The sequence below is a fragment of the Callithrix jacchus genome, chromosome 6, assembly GCF_049354715.1.
Source record: "Callithrix jacchus isolate 240 chromosome 6, calJac240_pri, whole genome shotgun sequence".
Lineage (NCBI taxonomy): Eukaryota > Metazoa > Chordata > Mammalia > Primates > Cebidae > Callithrix > Callithrix jacchus.
The window spans coordinates 86,618,199-86,637,334 of NC_133507.1; the positions used below are offsets into that span (position 1 = coordinate 86,618,199).

Sequence of the window (19,136 nt, forward strand, 5' to 3'; positions counted from 1 at the left end):
GGATTGGGTTTTATTAATGGTAATGACTTGCCTGTTCCAACACAGGACTCCTAAAAAAGAAAATAAAGCCCTATCCCAGAAACTGATAATTAAAAAAGTAATACTATTCTGATGGCTGAAGCCTACTTGATTTTATATTAAAATTCAGAAGAGTGGGGTTTAAGTGATAAGGAAATAAGGACAGCATATGGAAGAACAGGGTGCTAAGAAATATCAAACTCTTCATTCTACCAGACATCCCAACACAAGGGAAATAAGAGTGTAGAAAATAAAGCAAGGCAAAGGAACACTTTTTTTTTTTTTTTTTTTTTTTTTTATTACGAGACAGTGGGGTCTCTGGCTTCAGAACTCAGTGTGGAACATAGTTGTGTTGGTTGGACTTTCGTAGGCCTCTGTTTGGCCTAAGTGGGCCTACATATCTCTGAATCACAGTAGGCAGAAAGACTGGCATTAGAGTAGTCCCCCCATCTCTTTGGGGAATATGTTCTAGGATCCCCCCTCCCACCTGTTTCTCACAGTGGATGCCTGAGACCTTGGATAGAACTGAACCAGATTGCCATCAATTAGAACATGTTTCTGTTCCATCCACAGATGTAATGCCTTTTCCATCTTCACTCAGCACTCATCATGCACTGTGGCCATAACTTTTGCAGTCTGAGGTAAAACAGCAAAACTAGCATAAATTTATTTTTCCTTCTTGACAATTTCACAGATGTAAGATTTAGTCTTACTGTAAATCATAGCAACCTCAGCATACGATTTTTATTCTTTCCTTATTAAGTCGAGACCTTCTACCCTTTCACTGAAAGGAAGCACGTTACAGCTTCTCTTTGGCAATCTGAATTGCCAGCATCGCTGCTCTTGTGCTTTGGGGGCCATTATGAAGTAAAATGAGGAATCCTCGATCATAAGCACTTTGATGCCACAACAGTGGATTTGATAACTGGGAGGGCTACTCTGACTAACGGCACTGAGTACAGACAGCTTGGAGACTCTAGACAAAGGGAGGAGTTATGCCCCAGGTGGGAGAACTCATCATGCTATTCAAAATGCTGTGCCACTTATTAATTGTATATTTCTAGAATTTTCCATTTCATACTTTCAGACTGTGGTTGACTTTGGGTAATTGAAACAACGGAAAGGAAAACCACAGATGACGGGGACTGCTGCATTTTTTCCCCCTTCACAAACCTGAATCTCTGAAGACCCACTTTTGTGACCAAGAGAGCCATGCTGTCCATCTCTTGAAAGAGATTGAGCAGGGCCAAAGCCACGTGCCTACTGCCTGGTACCTACCCACCACCAAGCAAACTCATGGCATGTACTGTGGTCTGAAAACCATATGTGACCTGACCGATAATAACTATTGTTCTAAGCAATTTTATTGTCTGATTTCATCATCATAACAATCCTATGAAGTAGCTTCTACTATTAAGTTCATTCAACAAATGAGAAGACTGAGGCATAGAGTGGTGTAATAGCCAGTGTCACACAGAGCTGGTGTTCAAGCCCAGGCAGTCTGGGTCTCATACATGTGGAAGCCTCACTGCCCGTGTCTGTAATGCCTCCTGGACCTAGTAACTGGGCCTGCTTTTCACTCTGCCACCTTCCACATGACTATACGATCCATTGTAAGAAGGTCTGAATTTTCATTTTTTCCTCTTAGAATTGTAATTGACAGCCTGGTGATAGTAGATTTCTTGTGTGCAAAATGATTCAAATTTAGACTGAATATTCAGGATATGCTGCTTCCCATCTTCCCTTTTCTTCTGCTTTAAGAAGAGAGCATTTGTACCTGTGAGCACTGTTGGCATGGGGACTTTTCTGGAAGGGATTCTTGTGTTTTTAGAGCGTCAGTGAATTATCTGAGACTTCAAATTGAGTTTCCTTTGGAATATAAGTAGCTGTGCCACAGTGCTCTTTCATTTGCCAAAATCCTATTGAGTGAATGAAGCATCCTCCTATCTGTAGAGGGCAAGTGGAATGGACCTTTGCTTCTCTTTAACATGCCCATCTACCTCAGTTTAAGATCTGTCCTGAGTCTCTCCCAGACATGCATATTGTAAAAGCCATTAGTAAGAGTCAATACAGCAATGCAGGTTTTTCCTTTTTGGTTTTAAATGAATACCTTTTTATGATGCTAACTCCTTTATTCCTTACACACACACATTTTAGAGGCAATTATGGAGACAGATAACATAAATAGTTGAGTACTTATTAGATGAAAGTTGTTTTAATAACTTTACATATTGGTAGCAAATGTCTAAATTGATAAGATTTTTCTAGCAGAGAACAGGGCTCAGAGGTCATGGACCATGGAGAAGGTAGAAGCAAAATCAAGACTGCATTGAAGGTACAAAGGTAAAGGGGGTATCTTGGCCAACAGGGTGGTAGAAGTACATTAGGACTTGGAGTCCAGGAAATCTGAAAGGGCAAAATGGTGATGTAAAAATAGAGGATTGAAGATACAGTTATATATTTAATTATGGCTATAATTTTAGTTGGCACAGACACAGTGAGATTAAGGTATCTGGGAGCCAAAACTGGGTCAGATCCATAAAGGCAAGGCTAAAAATCAAGGGAGGTCCAAGAGCTTATTGGTGGAGGGACAGTCTGAGGTTATGGGAGTGGAATCTGGAAGGAGTCTATAACTTTGGAGGAGCTTAGGTGGGTGGATGAGCAACTCAGCACTCCAGAAGGACTCAGGCCTTGGAGAGCAAGAAAACTGAAATGGGGCTAGATTATTTACTATTTCTGCAGCATTCTTTGTATTTTTCCAGCTCGGCAAAAGACCTGGTCTTAGAAACCAGAGTAGGGCCAAATGTAGGGGAGGGAACCAAGGAAGTCTGAAGGGGGAAAGAGATGAAGATACAGTTATAGAAGGAAGATTTGGAGGCTAGAGCTGCGTGTCCAAGTGCCTCCCTGGGGGAATCATGTGTCTGCATGTCTGAGTGCCCCTTGGGAGAAGGCTTGTCTATCTTGGCCACTGGGCCATCATGGGGGACTCCCGTAATGAATTTCTCCGAATGCATGTTACCTAAATTTGCTGTGGAAAAATGTTCATTTTGTGCCTTTATGCCTGTGTAAATATAAAATATTAATTCCGCCTCAAACCTGAATCCTTTATATACATTTCTCGGCACATTTTCCATTTGCTTTTAATAAAATTTAACTTATGAATGTTTTAAATAATCTCATTTAAGTAAAATTTAAAAAATAACACATAGCTTTGTATTCCTGTTATATTTGCATTATTGCAGGTTAAATTTTTTCAGCAGGTTGGAATTTTTTCCCTGAGGTAGGAAAATCAAGTTACTTATAGTAACTTTTAGGAAAATTAAGAGTCATTAAGAAAGAAAGTTAGTAATAAAATATAGTATTATATACAATGTAGGCTATCTTGCTTATTCATTATTTCAAAATTTTGTATACATATATACATATACACATGTATATATATTTATACACACACACACACACACACACACACATATATATATATAAATTGGCAATTTGTATTCTAAATATCAACCAAACAGTAGTTCATGTGTTAAGAAATCATTCCGTTTTTAGGTTAGAAAAGGTGAGGGTAAAGATCAATTTGGGGTAGAAGTCACCAAATACTGAACTATATAGTTCATGTTGACTGACTAATACATTCTCATATTAAATTTTAAATTATGTGTGGATAGACATTTCCAGCAAAGAAGACCCCAAACTGGGGATGTCTGGGAAAATGTATTAATGCTGTTATAAGTGTCATGATTCAAATGGAAACTTATGTATTCCCTACCATACTGGACTCCTAAATAGTTAAGTGGTTGATTTAGAACCATAGAAGGAATCGACTACAATTTCAAAAATATAGTTAGAATACTTTCCTGAAAAATTATATTATTATCTCTCTCTCTTTTTATATCTAATTATTGTATATATCTCTCTTTTTTTAACCTCACATTGATAGATATAATTTTTACTCTTACTATGGGGACCAGCTGGGCATTGCAAATGCCATTATTTCTGAAGCTTTCAACTAGTAAAACATATGTAGAAAAGAAATATAGGCTGCTGGAAGAAATAAAAGCCTTGCATGGAATAAAATAATTCAATTTAGTGTCTTAGATGCAAAACTCTCAAAAAGTCAGTTGTCCTTCAAGTAGCTGGAACTTCAGTTGAGTTGTACTGTTGGAGGGGTGAATCTGATCCAGAAACCATACACATTTTTTACCATGGTTTTGGCAATACCTTTCAATAAAGTGGATTCTGTAAAACACCATTTCTCTGATATGCCACACGAAAATGGCATTCCAAAGTAAAGGTTTTGGAGGAAATTGAGTGCTACTTTTCTTCTTGGATATTCACAATTATGCACAAAAGCATAATAAAGGCTCCGAAAAGTCCTGCAGCAAAAAAAAAAAAAATACCTTTGCCTATCTTTAACTTGTGTTCTCCCTAAATTACCTGAATCTTGTTCATAGATCCTCTTTTTTGAGTAACACTGAAGAGTGTATATTAAGAAATGCTGCTCTCAAGTGTTTTGCTAAGGACCTACCATTATGTAAGTCTCAAAATTTTAGGAATTTATCCTCCTATACGACCATGGCTTCACAGCTCTGTAGCAGCTAACTCAGAAGTCAGATTGTGGTCATTCTGGCTAGTTCCACCCCTCTGGAAGGGCTTAGGTTTCATTAGGCTCTTAAACTCCACGACTGGTGTTATAAGTTTTGAGCTACCATTTAACCTGTTTTTAGCAAAGAAATGAAAGAAACTCCTCTTTTATGACAAAACAGAGGCCAAAAGGCAAAAGAACTAATCTGAATGAGAAAGGTAAGAGAAAGACTTGGTTGAGACATACACTGAGCTGATGGTGGGCAAGAAGGCACAAAAACATTTAGACCTTATGTCAGTATTTGGGAATTCTTCTTGTTGTTTATTGACTTACCATTAATTTACTCCCAAGAAATCATAGCAAAGATACCTGATTCTAAGCAACATGAAGAGCTCAAAGTTAGTGCCTCTGAATGCTTAACTAATAGAAAAAAAGACCCCAATTCACTTCTTGAGAAAGGCTATTTATTTATACTACTTAGTTTCAAATAGCCTGACAAAAATAATTATAATTTTATGAATTTGTTCATGAAATAGCACTTTGTATATATTCCCAATAAAAGCATTTCCTATACCACTAAGTAAAATTCAAGTTTATAAAATCTTAAAATAAGAATTCATTTTTCTAGTAAGAGCTGGAAAGTGATATACAGTTTATGGCATTAAAAAAAACACTACCTTTTGTCAGGCCCAAATGGGAAGAACAATGATCCATCAATTTAAGTTTATTTTAGAAACAATTTACAATCCAGTGCTACAGATGTTGGACCCCCAGAAAAGAAATCCTCTCAAAAAAGCCTTATGCTGGATAAGTTTTTCCAAAAATGAGCTGAATTGCTAATTCAAAGAAATTTCTTAGTCGCATAAAATCACAGCCAAATGACTCGAACTGAAAGAAAACTTTACTATACAACTAAAAATTAATGCTGAATTAAGAAGACCAAAGCATTTAATAATAGTTCAGCTCCAAACAGACTTATAGATGTGAACTTTCTTTCAAGTTTGTGCTTTGCTGTTACCATAGTGACTTGCAAAGTGTGTTAGAAGCAGCATAATTGCCTGCAGGACAACTCTGAAGTTATGAAGGTGTATTAGAAACGTTCTCCTCTGTATCTGTAGAATGCCATGATTTTCCAACACATGTAACTTTAGGATAGTTTTACTGGAATGGAGAAAGTGGTGGTAAATGTATTCCTGCCATCAGGTCACACCTGGCTTGCAAAATATAGCTCAGCCACTGCATGTGAAATGTTAATTGTGCCTTTGACCACTTAACTAAAGAGAGGCTGTTAAAAATAGAATAAATTTTCAATATGCTCAACTTATGTTTCCTATGTGCTATAACTATTTTGGGGGGGATCCATGCTAACCATATGCTTGCCTACCCTCAATCTGCACAAACTATACTGCTGTCTACACTGGCCTTTTTATAAGATTGAGGACTTTGCAGAAATTCCACCTTCTTCTTTAAAGTTATAATTGTATGCCAGAAACATTCTCAAGTATTGCAAAAGCAGAAGAACATTCACAAGAGTTCTTGCATTTAACATTAGTGTGTTTCAAGGTGGTCATTCAAGATAATTCAGCCATTTTTATATGCCAGTTTATATATCCATTGGCTTAAACAAATAGAAAAGTCTTCAATTTTATATCTAAACATCATGACATTATTTTCCAAAATAACTATCATCCTAAATAGGAATTATTGCTGTATTCTGACATTTTTGCTTTTAAATAAAAGCAAAAAATTATAAACACATTGCTTTAAAAGTATGTATATATAATTATTAAGTGCATTATAGCAAATAAGCATTATATGGCAGTTGAGTAATGATAACTACCATGGCCAGATTCTTCCCATTTATTGCATTAATTTCAATGTAGAAGATTCAAACATTTGCAATTATTCACTTTTTTTCATATTTTTATTGATTGGGCATTATAGTGATACTCTAAAGTATCTCTAAAGCAATATTTAGAATTTTAAATGTGAGAACTAAAAAGTATAGCAGTGGCCCATAGGCTTCAATTAATAATTTATTTCTAATCAGAATATGTGTTCTGTAAGGTGATAACAACCACAGATAAAATGGAATATCAGAACCAAACTCCTGCCACAGTAGATAATACCAAAAAGAAAAATTTACAGTAGTTGCTGTGTGTTACTATTAATACCTTCTATGTGCTAATCACTGTGCTTCAAATGTATCACAGATTTTAAAGGCAGATTTAAAAATCAGCTTTAATTTTTTTTGATGATAAAGAAATGCATTCTATGAGAAAATTTGAAAAGTTTAGAAGAGTATAATTAAAAAACACTGGTAACTCAATGTAACCATTTATGCATAAAAATCTGTTGAGTGCTATGTGTTTGACACTATTCTGGATATTAGGGATGGTGCAATGAGTAAAATAGCCAACATCCCTGCCCGGATGAAGGTTACAATCTAGTGGGAAAACAGACAACAAACCATATACTAAGCAATGTATAATGTGACTTCAGGCCCTGAAGTACTCCAAGAAAAGCTGAAAAAAAGAGAAGTAATGGTTCTTCCACTGACCCTAGGGAGCTTTAAAAAAAAAAAAACCCTGATGGTCTGGAATCCATTCCCAGAGATTCTCTTATTTAATATTGGGCAAGCCAGGCTGCCTTCATTTTTGAACAGCCCCCAGGTAATGCTAATGAGCAGAGTGGTAAGAAGTGCTATGTGAAGTGGTAAGTGGTCAGAGAAGCCCTCTCTATGGAAGGGGGATCTGAGCAGAGTCCTGTCGAGGTGTACGTATCAGAAGAATGAGAGTTCTGGGCATGGAATGGTAGGTACAATACCCTGTTGGTGAGGAATGTAGAGCATAGTCTGGCTGGAGGTGAGGGAGTGAGGGCAAAGAGGTAGGAGATGCTATGGAGGGATTTGGGGGTCATGGTAAAAATCTGAGACTTATTTCTAAGGGTGACAGAAATCATTTCTTGGGATTTGAGCCGGAGAATGATACTGCTAGAATTTAGAGATGATAGAAATGTTTATATAATATATCTACACACAACTTTGAGAAAATATACTTTATATAATTCTGCATCTGGCATTTTTCACTTCTAACAGAAATAATTCCTATGTCTTATGTATGTAATATATATCACTTCATCATTACCTAATATGGAAGAGAATGAGTTGTGCCCTATGCTTTCTTAGTATAAGTGAGGTAAATAAATAAAATCTTTCCATGTTCTCTTCCTCCACATTTTGGAGTATTTCTTTAGGCAGTGGTTCCCATTCAGGAGCAACATTGTACCCTACCCCCAAGCCCCACCCCTCCACCCATGAGGCACTTAGCAATATCTGGAGACAGTTTTAATTATCATGAACAGTTGGGTTGGGAATTTGCTACTGGTATCTAGAGGATACAGGCAAAGGATGCTGCTAAACATTTTGCAGTGCACAGGTAGCCCTGATGACAAGAATTATGTAGCCCCAAATGGCAATAATGCTGCAGTTGAAGACCCCTGCCTTAGTGTAAAATAATAGAAATGTAACAATGTGACCAGTGGTTCTCAAACTTTACACTTCATGATCATAATTGGAAGGTATTAAAAGGTAGCTTGCTGGGCTCCACCCCCAGATTTCTGATTCAGTGAGCCTGGGTAGAGGCTTGATAACCAGCATTCTGTCAAATTCCCAAGTTGTAACAGTACTGCTGGTCTGGTTGGGATCCACACCTTGAGAACCAGCACCAGATTATCAAGGTATGGCTCTTTTTTCCTTAAAACATAACATGTGGGAGGGTCTATTAGTCCCGTTAGTAGTAGTATACTTTGGTATTATTCTTTTTAAAAATAACTACACACATGAAAAATAGTCTGTCATTCTTTGAACTTAGGAAATGGGGAAGAAGTTAACAGAGCAAATACGCAGCCATGTGCATTTCCTCTCCTGTGAATATCTCCTGCCCTCTTTCACATTTAGAGCATACACTTTTATGTTTGTTTAACCCATTTTTTTTTTTTTTTTTTGAGATGGAGTTTCGCTCTTGTTACCCAGGCTGGAGTGCAATGGCGCGATCTCGGCTTACCGCAACCACTGCCTCCTGGGTTCAGGCAATTCTCCTACATCAGTCTCCTGAGTAGCTGGGATTACAGGCATGTGCCATCATGCCCAGCTAATTTTTTGTATTTTTAGTAGAGACGGGGTTTCACCATGTTGACCAGGATGGTCTCGATCTCTTGACCTCGTGATCCACCTGCCTCGGCCTCCCAAAGTGCTGGGATTACAGGCATGAGCCACCACGCCCAGCTAACCCATTTTTTTTTTTTTTTGTACGACAAAACTAATACATAGTCTTTGGGGGAAAAAAAAATGTACTAATCGGAATTATTGAAAAGTAGAAAGTAAAAACGTCCCATTTCCTAGTCAAATTCCTTCATAACTATAATTAACAGATGGGTGTTCCTTCTGGATGTTTTTCAACTCATCTATCCATCTACCTATCTTTATATATATATACACACACACACACACACAATTATATATATATATATATATATATATATATATATATATATATATATAATTTTTTTCCTTTTTAAAAAAGATAAAATAAAAAATACATAATGTGCTATAATTTGCTTTCCCCCCTTAACTATATATCACGGGCATGTTTCCAAGTCGGTACATATAAAAATACCTCATTCTCTTTAAAAAGTTGTTACATTTCATAGTATGGAAATACCTTAATTTATTTAACCATTTCTCTGCTGTTAGTATTTTAGGTTGCTTCGTCTAATTCTTTGCAATTACAGACAATGCTACAATAAAATCCTTGCATATGTAGATTTCTAAGTTTCTTTTGTATTAAGAAGAGTAACTTTCCATTACTTTTGTGGCACATGCGTTCTCCCAATTCTTGTGTTTCTAAATTTTATTTACTTAAATTCTTATGCAGTCATACCTAGTACTATTTCTTTTGGATTATATAATTGTTTTTATTATTATAAAATTCATCCATTTAAAGAGATCAGGTAACTATTATCAGTCTTCTTGTTTTTAAAAATGATTTTAAATAGTTTCTAAGAGCATAATGTAATTCATTGTAAGTATGTTTTATTGTGTGAAATTTGATGATAATCTAAATTCACTTATTTTCGGGAAGCCGGCTAATTTTCCCTGTGACATTTGTTGAATAAACCACCATTCTCCATTGATTTGTGATACTGCCTTTTTTTGTGCAGTTTTCCTGCACTCAGCCACACACCCTGGTATACCCTACTGTGTTGATTAGCTCTCTGTATGTAAGTGTGTATATATATATACACGTATATACACACACATTTTTGTATATGTGTATTTTAATATAATTTACATATAATCAGATATTTTAAAATATATATGTATGTATAAAAATATATAAACATGTACATATACACACACACACATACACACACACACACATACACACACACGTATTTTTGAGACAGAGTCTCACTCTGTCACCCAGGCTGGAATGCAGTGGCATTATCTCGGCTTACTGCAACCTTCACCTCCCAAATTGAAGCAATTCTCTTGCCTCAGCTTCCCAAGTAGCTGGGATTACAGGCATGTGCCACCATGCCTGGCTAGTTTTTTGTATTTTTAGTAGACTTTGGATTTCACTATATTGGCCAGGCTGGTCTCAAACTTGTGATCCCAAGTGATCTGCCTGTTTCAGCCTCCCAAAGTGCTGGGATTACAGGCATGAACAACTGTGCTTGGCCTCTCTGTGTATTTAGAACTGGTACTCTGCTGTTTAAATCACTGTGACCTTACTGTATAATGGGATATTTCTCTTCCCCTTTTTTTCTTTTGTTCAGCAGTAGGAGAAAAATTTCAGGTGAACTTTTTCAGATGAGCAAAATAAGCCTGAGAAAGACTGAAAATTTGATTCAAGCCACACAGGAAGTAAGTGGCAGAGTATAGACTAAGATGCAGATCTTTATTACTCTGGGATATAAATATACTTTCTGCAAATAGCTAAGATCCAAGCATTTTGAGTTTGACATCAAGGGACTTCCTAATGGAGAGCCCTGAGACCTGAGGAGGACTTGGGAGGAAAGTGAGTCAGAGTCAGCAAGAAGTCTTGGGTGACATGTTCTGATTTTTTTAATCAGCTAATTCACATCCAAGGATATATCTGCACATATGAGAAGGGTGTTCAGATGGAATAAAAACCAAATTAACATGCATTACCTTTTTTTCCAGATTCACACAGAATTAAAAACTTCTGAAAACATTCATTTCTCATTATAAATGGAAATGCCCTATTAGCAAAATGATTATTTTGGTTATTGTTTTTTTTGAGGTGTTTTTCCTCATGCTTTTAAAATGGTTTTAGCTATTCACATTTAACTGTCTCAGCATTAAAAGAATTCTTAATTTTTATTCCCTGGGCTCTGCTGACATACCAATAACCACTGATAATATCAACATCCTGGGAAGGCATTGCTCTGCGGTTAGGGGAGAAAGGCTAGAAAATATATTATGTTGGGAGTACTTTCAGAAAGAAAAAAGTTATAAGACTGTAATTATTTTCTACCTAAATGTGTCCAATGTAGCTGTTCAAAAACTAGTATGTGCTAGTAACATTCTAGACAGAATATTGAGTGTTGTGCGTGGATCAGCATTAATTAAGCCAAGCAGAATAATGCACCTAATTATAAGATATTAGTGGAATATATGGTACTTAAATATTTGCCTTGTGATGTTACATAAATGTAAAAGGAATATTTTCAGTATGCAGAGTATTCCTCAACTTTTATTTTTCCTTTTCATATAGGTGAAGAGAAGAGTACTTTTACTTTTCATTAAGGGCACCTACATAAAATCTTTAGCAGTTTTCTTGAAAATTGTCTCCTTGTTTAAAAGGTTGTAAAATAGTCAAAGGAGAATCAATTACAATTCGGGTATCATTATTCAATTTGCATGTGTTTAATTTTACTTTCTGAGGAAAAATAAGTTTTAGACACCTTCTTTCTTTTTTTGTGAGACACACTTTTGCTCTGTTGGCCTGGCTGGAGTGCAATGGCAAGATCTCGGCTCACTGCAATCTCGACCTCCTGGGTTCAAGCGATTCTCCTGCCTCAGCCTCCTGAGTGGCTGGGACTACAGGCGCTCACCACTACACCCAACTAGTTTTGGTATTTTTAGGAGAGACAGGGTTTCACCACGTTGGCCAGGATGGTCTCAAACTCCCTACCTCAGGTGATCTGCCTGCCTAGGCCTCCCAAAGTGCTGGGATTAACAGGCATGAGCCACCATGCCTGGCCAGTTTTAGACACTTTCTGCAGTGACTTTAACATGGATGCTGTAAAACTAGTGAGCCCCAAGGTGAATGTGCCCAGCAGTGTGGCTCCTAAATGGAAGAGAACAGGAACTGAAGGTGTTTTGGGAAAAGAAACTTAAGGTGTTTGGTGTTGGAGAGGGAAAGAATAGTTAGGGAAGCCATAATGACTTAATGCAAAAAACCATCACATGAAAGAGTCAACTTTCCTCTTCTAATCCAGTTACTGGAATTGGCCTAGAGAAGAATTTTACCTTTGTATGAAGAATTAGTGTTGTAAACATAGAAAAGACTCTTTCAAAACAGTAATATGTTTACATTTACTATAGAAGATTTAGAAAATGTAGATAAATAGCCGTGCATGGTGGCTCACGCCTATAATCCCAGCACTTTGGGAGGCTGAGGCAGGTGGATCACGAGGTCAAGAGATCGAGACCATCCTGGTCAAGGTGAAACCCCGTCTATACTAAAATTACAAAAATTAACTGGGTATGGTGGTGCGCGCCTATAGTCCCAACTACTCAGGAGGCTGAGGCAGGAGAATTGCTTGAACCCAGGAGGCAGAGGTTCTGGTGAGCCGAGATTGTGCCATTGCACTCTAGTCTGGGTAACAACAGCGAAACTCCATCTCAAAAAAAAAAAAAAAAAAAAAAAAAAAAAGAAAATGTAGATAAATATAAAATAGGAATCACTCATAATTCTACAACTTAGATATTACCACTATTAATATTTAGTGTAGATTTTTTTCTCCCCTATGTACTGGCAAAGCATTGGGAGCACCTATCAAAGATATTAAATAATTTATAACAAAAAAAATGCTATGAGTTCCCCATCAGGATAAGTATTCAGGCAGGATGTTTGAGATTCCTGTATTGGATGGAAGTCTGAACAATCTTTAAAGTGCCAGATTAATGATGAAAGAATGGCCATTCTGGGAAAGTTAAAGTGTCATTTGGGGATAAGATGAGATAGTATATAATGACAAGGCGTCTTCTCCATCCTTCTTTGTACCTTGGGCCTTTCCCCAAGTTTCAGTTAGCAGCATGTGGCCTCAGTTCAGGGATGTTATAGCAGAAAAGCAGAAGTGCTTTTAATTTTTACAAGACAAGGCGTTTGAGTTGCAAAGGACTGTGCTTTTGAGTTTCAAAAGCCTAAGTGCCAAAGGCCTCAGAGCTGCAGCCAAAACATGGATCAGTAGATTGAAAGGTAGATGAAGACCCAGACTACTTTGCTGCCAGACTAGAGAAAGATTTTCTGGACTTTGAATGAGAAGGTCAAGGAAAGGTGAGACTTTGATTAGGTCCCACGTAAGTGGCTCAGGCCCTGGTTCTTCCTACTCCTGTTCCCTGGGAGTGCAGAGTGTTAGAAGATTTGAGGATCCTGAGATCAGACAGACCCATATTCTTGTTGGGGAAGACCTAGTAGTATGGCAGGATTCCAGAGCTGCCTACACCTAGTATGCCAGGAGTAGTTGAGTAGAAATTGCTGCCTTGTACATCCAGTCAGGGTGGCCAAAGATAGTTTCACAGAGTACTCCATGAAAAGTGACAACGATCCAGACCTGGGATTGGAAGTTGGGGAGATGACTGCCAATAAAAAGGGAATGAGGACTAGCCTGCAGAGGTGGCAAGAGCTCGACACTTTCTCTGCTGCTAATCTGCTTTATTATCTTTCTTCAGCAGAATATAAATGCCTTAAGCACAAGGACTTTGTTTTTTCTTAGTGCTGTATCCATAGACTAAGATTAGTGTTTGGCTCATGGTATTAAGTGCTCAATAAGTATTTGTCGAAATGCTCTATTAATGAATATTCTTTCTACCCCTCCACCAAATGCTTCGGCTCTACATAGCCCTGCAGAACTAACAACATCACCAGGAAAAATCTGGAAGACAGTCTTAATAGACCAAATTTAAGTGATTTGGAAGAAGAGAGCCTTGACAGAGAAATCAATTTTAATGTTGGCACAATAATTTCTTGCACACCTAAATTTCATATCTATGGTGAGAGGACAAGCAGGTGAAGGCAAAAATAAAAGGCGCAACTATTTGAGAATTTAAGGGCCTGTTATTGTTCAGTGTGTCTTTCCTTCCCATATACTATCTGACGATGAGTTTCCAACATGTACCTAATTTGAACAAAACTGGTGAGAGGAATTTAGAATAGAGAGTAATTTTTATCTGCTTTATACTGTGGTTGGATTGAAGCTAAAGATAATGATGCCATTTTTTTTGACCATCTAAAATTTGATCGTATAATTTTATTTTTGGTAAAATGCTCGATGCATCTGCAGAAATATAAACCCTTTCAAAATGTATATAATACTTTGTTTAAAGATAGAAAATAATTTATTTTGCATTTACACATATAAATTTATCATCTGTACTACGGTGAAGGAATGAATTGTGCCAGTTTCTGCATATGTCCCTGTAAATACGGATGCTGGACTAACTCATGATTCTATCGTCCGGCACGTAGAACTGTGATCACCTGTTCTAAGAATTCCTACGTGAAATGCTTCATGATTTAGGGACCACTATCAAGCATTATATTAAGCTTTATAACAGAGGCTCTTAGTCTCTAGGCTGTTAAGGGGTCATTGGTACATTTGTCAATTTGATTACTATGGTAGTTGCTTTGGTTGCAGAGATGGGCCACTCAGATCTCCTTTCATGGAAGGACCCCATACATTTGCAGGGGTAGCTGATGGCTGCCAGCTGTCGTCTTTAGGGTTTGTCTCAATAGCTATAAGCCTCCTTGCTCAAAGACGCTGACTGATCTGTCAACATATATTTTATTTATTAATTTATTTTAGAGACAAGGGCCTGCTCTGTCACCCGGGCTAGAGTGCAGTGACACAATCATAGCTCATTGTAAGCTCAATTCCTGGGGTTAAGCGATCTTCCCACCTCAACCTCCTGAGTAGCTAGGATTACAAGTGTGTGCCACCATGCCCAGCTAATTAAAAAAAATTTTTTTGTTGTTGAAATGGGGTTTCACTGTGTTTCCCAGGCTGGTCTCGAATCCTGGCCTCCAGTGATCCTCCTGCCTCAGCCTCTTGAAGTTCAGGGATTACAGGTGTGAGCCACTGCTCTGGCCCCCACTGTCAGTACAAAAGCTGGACCATTTCTGCCCACTGTGGGACATCTTTGACAGGCTCTGTGTGCCCCAGAGCTTCCTGTGGGTCTGGCTGAAGCTTTCTTTGGTCTGCACTTCAGTTCAGCTTCTTCCTCTGCCTAATCCTATTGACGCCTTTTTCCTCCTACAGGGATTAATCTTTAACAATGCCATGGATGCCAAACTCTGTTTTGGGGGCTCCTTCTGGTGAACCAAACCCATGATTATTGGTTCTATGAGTGGTCCCAGAAAGCCAGCAATAAGAAGGGAATTTGGAACTGGGTCACTTGCAGCCTGACTGGCAATGAAGAGTCCATCAATGGTGGCAGGTGGAATGAAGACAGGTCCCTGGCATGAGGTGGCACTCCGATTGTGAAAACTCACCCTGGTGGTGAATTAGGACATTAGATCTGTGTAGGAGACTAGCTGGTATAATGTATGAGGAATTTAAAAATGATAGTGGGAGGTTGTGGATAGTAACTCCAAGGTCAATGAAATTGAAGGGCTGTTGCTAAGCACCATTGATATTCTACAGAAAAGTTGTATGTGATTACAGGGGCCTTTACTCTGTAAATGAGGGTTGACTGTAGGAGAGTCTATTACAGAACTAGGCTCACTGATTGCAATGGGGATGCTGAGACACTGGTAATAGAAGCTGGGTGGTGGGGCTTAATTGCTAAAAGCCAGGTAGGTGCAATTTTAATAACAAGTGTCAGGGCTGAAGGGCAGCCAAAAATGGGGGCCGACTCACAGAATTATGAGATGGTCACCAGAACATAGCATCTTGTGGAGCAAAATAAATGGGCAATCAGAGAACTGTTTATATTATTGTATTTGAGTGATGTATCAAATCACTGATATATATATCTTCTAAGCTACTGCTGCTTTCTAGGCACGTGGAGCTTCTTGGGTTTAGGTACCAGCAGTCAAGGCAGAGTCACCATCTAGGCAGGTATAATTAGCTGTGATCATAGGGAGGAGGCAAGGTTGCTGTTGTACCGGGGGACAGGATGACACCCAGACGATCCACATAGGGCTTCCAAGTTCTCTGTTGCCCAATTGCGATGGGTCATGAACAGGGCAGAAATTCTTGTCTGAGACGACGTGGTACACAGGAGCTTGGATCCCTCATGGTTGAGCGTCTGGGACGCTGCATCAGGGAAGCCACCATGACCAGCAGAGGCCGTTGTTGAGGATGAGGGGAGTCTAGAATAGATAGCAGAAGATGGAGACAATGAGCTGGGCTGAGAAAGGCAAAAATAAAAGTCGGGCTTATTGTCTCCATCTTCTGCTATCTATTCAAGACTCCCCTCATCCTCAGACTACAGAGCTTTTAGTTCATCTTTCTAAAGCTTCCTCTTCAAAGGTCTCCTCAGGTAGAGAGGCCTCCTAGAGTCCTGGGGGAGCTGTTTCTCAAATGAACATGAAGAACACACACGAGCGCCACAAACGGTGTGCTGTGGTGGACACCTGATGTGGTGGGCAGGTCTCTTTTCGAGGAAAGACTTGTTGCTCAGCTTCCAGGTGTCAAGTCTGCAGGCAGCTTCAGCGGTCAGTGCCTGCAGGGTTTGCCTCAGCTGACCAGAGCCATCTCACCCCAAGAGACTTTTGGAGACAGCCCACAGCCAATGACTGATGGCAGTGAGTGTATCAAGGCCAAGCCATCTTCGTCCTCCTGGAGACAACTGTGATGGGCCTGGATGCCCCAGAGCTTCTGTGGGTAGCCAGGCTTTGTGGGGCCCAGTGTCACAGTTTGACTTCTCTTTCTGCCCCATGCTGCTCCATCTTTACTTCTGTTGGTGTTAATAGGTAACTGGCGCCATATGAAATCTAATCATGAGCAGCCATGGGCTCTGGGGAGTCAGAGAAGTTCCAATAGAAAGAGAGCTGGTTCATGAAAGAGAAAACCTGAAATCTAATCCTGAGCCTAGATCTGACCAGCTCTGTGTTCACACATCATTTTCCTTCCTCTTTGAACTCATGCTTAATTATCAGCAAAACTGTGATAAAATCATCATGCTGTTTATAGTACTTTATAACTTTATATTTTCCAAACTTGTTCTGGTCATTCTAGGGCAGAAATTCTCTATCCAGCCTGCATATTAATATCATCTGTCAGACATTCAAAACTGTATTAACCTCTGGGACACATTCACATAGAATCTGTTGCAAATGGCTTGTAGTGAGGCCTGGGTACATTTTAAAAGCTCTCCATGTGATTCTCTTCTAGCTGTGGAGGAAGAACCATTACTGTTGATCTGGAATCTCAAAATCTTAAGTGCTTGTTCTATAGATACTGACTGTGTGATCTTAGATGGGCCCTAGCAGTTCTCAGAGCCTCAGATTCCTCATTTAGAAAGTGAAGTTAATGGCAAAACTGATCTCATAGGTTGTTTTGGAGATGAAATTTATACATGTATTTGAAAACCCTTTGCAAAATATAGAAACATTATAATTTTTTTTTTTTGAGACTGAGTTTTGTTATTTTTGCCCAGGCTGGAGTACAATGGTGTGGTCCCAGCTCACTGCAATCTCTGCCTCCCAGTTTCAAGCATTTCTCCTGCCTCAGTCTCCCAAGTAGCTGGGATTATAGGCATGCACCACCATGCCTGACTACTTTTTTGTATTTTTTAGTAGAGACAGGTTTCACCTTATTGGTCAAGCTGGTCTCGAACTCCTGACCTCCGGTGATCTGCCCACCTTGGCCTCCCAAAGTCCTGGGATTACAGGTGTGAACCACCACACCTGGCCAGAAACATTGATTTTTATTATATGTGATTACATTTTCTTCTGTCAATTGTTGTTTTATAAGCAAGGAAAGGGAGATTAGAACTCACTGGTTTTCCACTCTGGCTCAAGCTTTAACAAAGGAAAGGAACTGCAGAGATTCTGATTTGGTAGTTCAGGGTTGAGACCCAGGACTCAGAGTTTCTAAAAAGATTCACAGATGAGCCTGGTGTGCAGCCAGGGTTAAGGACTTCTTGGTTAACGATCTGTCCAAAGGTTACACAGTGCTAATAAAGTCAAAGAACAGGGACTCAACTCTCACCCTTTCTATGCCTCTCTACAGTTTTATCTACTATTATCCATGCTGAGTGCTCATTTGTGTACATACTTATCGTAACATTGTATGTTAATCATAAAATATAATAGAGATAAAAGGGAGTTTGAATTTAAAACATTATATAAATATAATGTTATGATTATTAAATGTTAAAATAATTACTCCTATCCCATTAACACTAAATCATATGATTTGTATGCTTTTAGTAAGGGGTGAAACTCTGTAGGTAACACAAGCTATTTTTAAGATTATATGAACAGAGCATAAATTAAACAATGTGACACCAAGGCTGAAATAATGTAAGCAAGCAGTAAATGAAACGTTTAAGGGAATTCAAAATAGAGTAATGAACTGTTACCTACTGTTCCCCTATCTTGAATGTGCTGACTTAATGCGGCATCATGAAGGAAGAGAATGGAATAGAGAGAGAGAGAAGGATACACAGACAAATGAAGATCATTTTCGTGTGATCATGACCGGGCCATTCATATTTCTCATATGGCCTAGAAACAATTTCATACTTATTGGAAGATGTGACCTTTAAATGTTCCTTACTTGCAAAAAGACAAATCTTCTCAGAGCTGGGTGTTAGCTGGTGGACTCATCTGTCCTGTGTGCTCTTTGATTGGAGGCCACTGCAGGGAGAATGCAGACTGGAGGGAGAAAGTGTGGTACTTATTCTTTACATTTCCAGACTTTAGGGTAAGCTCTCTTTGACAGCTCCCTGATTTCTTTAACACAGCAAATCTTTAATCAGTGTAGATATGTTAAAATGTGATTTTTTACAGTGAATTGACCTGAGTTGAGTACTTGAGTTGTAATGTGTATTTCTTCCCTGCTCTCAAAAGCTGACTTGTAGGGAAAAAAAAGTCAGATATTCTATGATATACTTTGCCTTAGTGACAAGATGTTTTGGGGGAAATCATCCAAGCTTGAAATAAAATCTTTATTGAAAGTAATTCTACATTCATGCCAGTCAGATACATTGTTGGATTAGACCAGATCTCCCAGGGGAAAACTATGGTATATGCACCAGGCCGAGTTG

General features: G+C 38.5%; 1 protein-coding gene and 1 long non-coding RNA gene across 3 annotated transcripts in view; one reads left to right on the forward strand and one right to left on the reverse strand.

The window, feature by feature from the left end:
- LOC144576662 (uncharacterized) overlaps nt 1–19,136 on the forward strand; it is a 239,910-nt gene that overhangs the window by 145,678 nt on the left and 75,096 nt on the right. The window lies entirely within an intron of this gene.
- The window catches only part of ARHGAP15 (Rho GTPase activating protein 15), a 660,617-nt gene that overhangs the window by 1,053 nt on the left and 640,428 nt on the right, over nt 1–19,136 (reverse strand). The window contains exon 14 of one of the 2 annotated variants that reach the window (XM_054257664.2): nt 14,169–16,233. The exons of the other annotated variant lie outside the window; for it this stretch is intronic. Within the exon in view, the coding sequence (XP_054113639.2) occupies nt 15,996–16,233 (238 nt within the window). The 3' untranslated portion in view covers nt 14,169–15,995. Of the gene's footprint in view, nt 1–14,168; nt 16,234–19,136 lie in introns of those variants that run through there. 2 annotated transcript variants of the gene reach the window in all.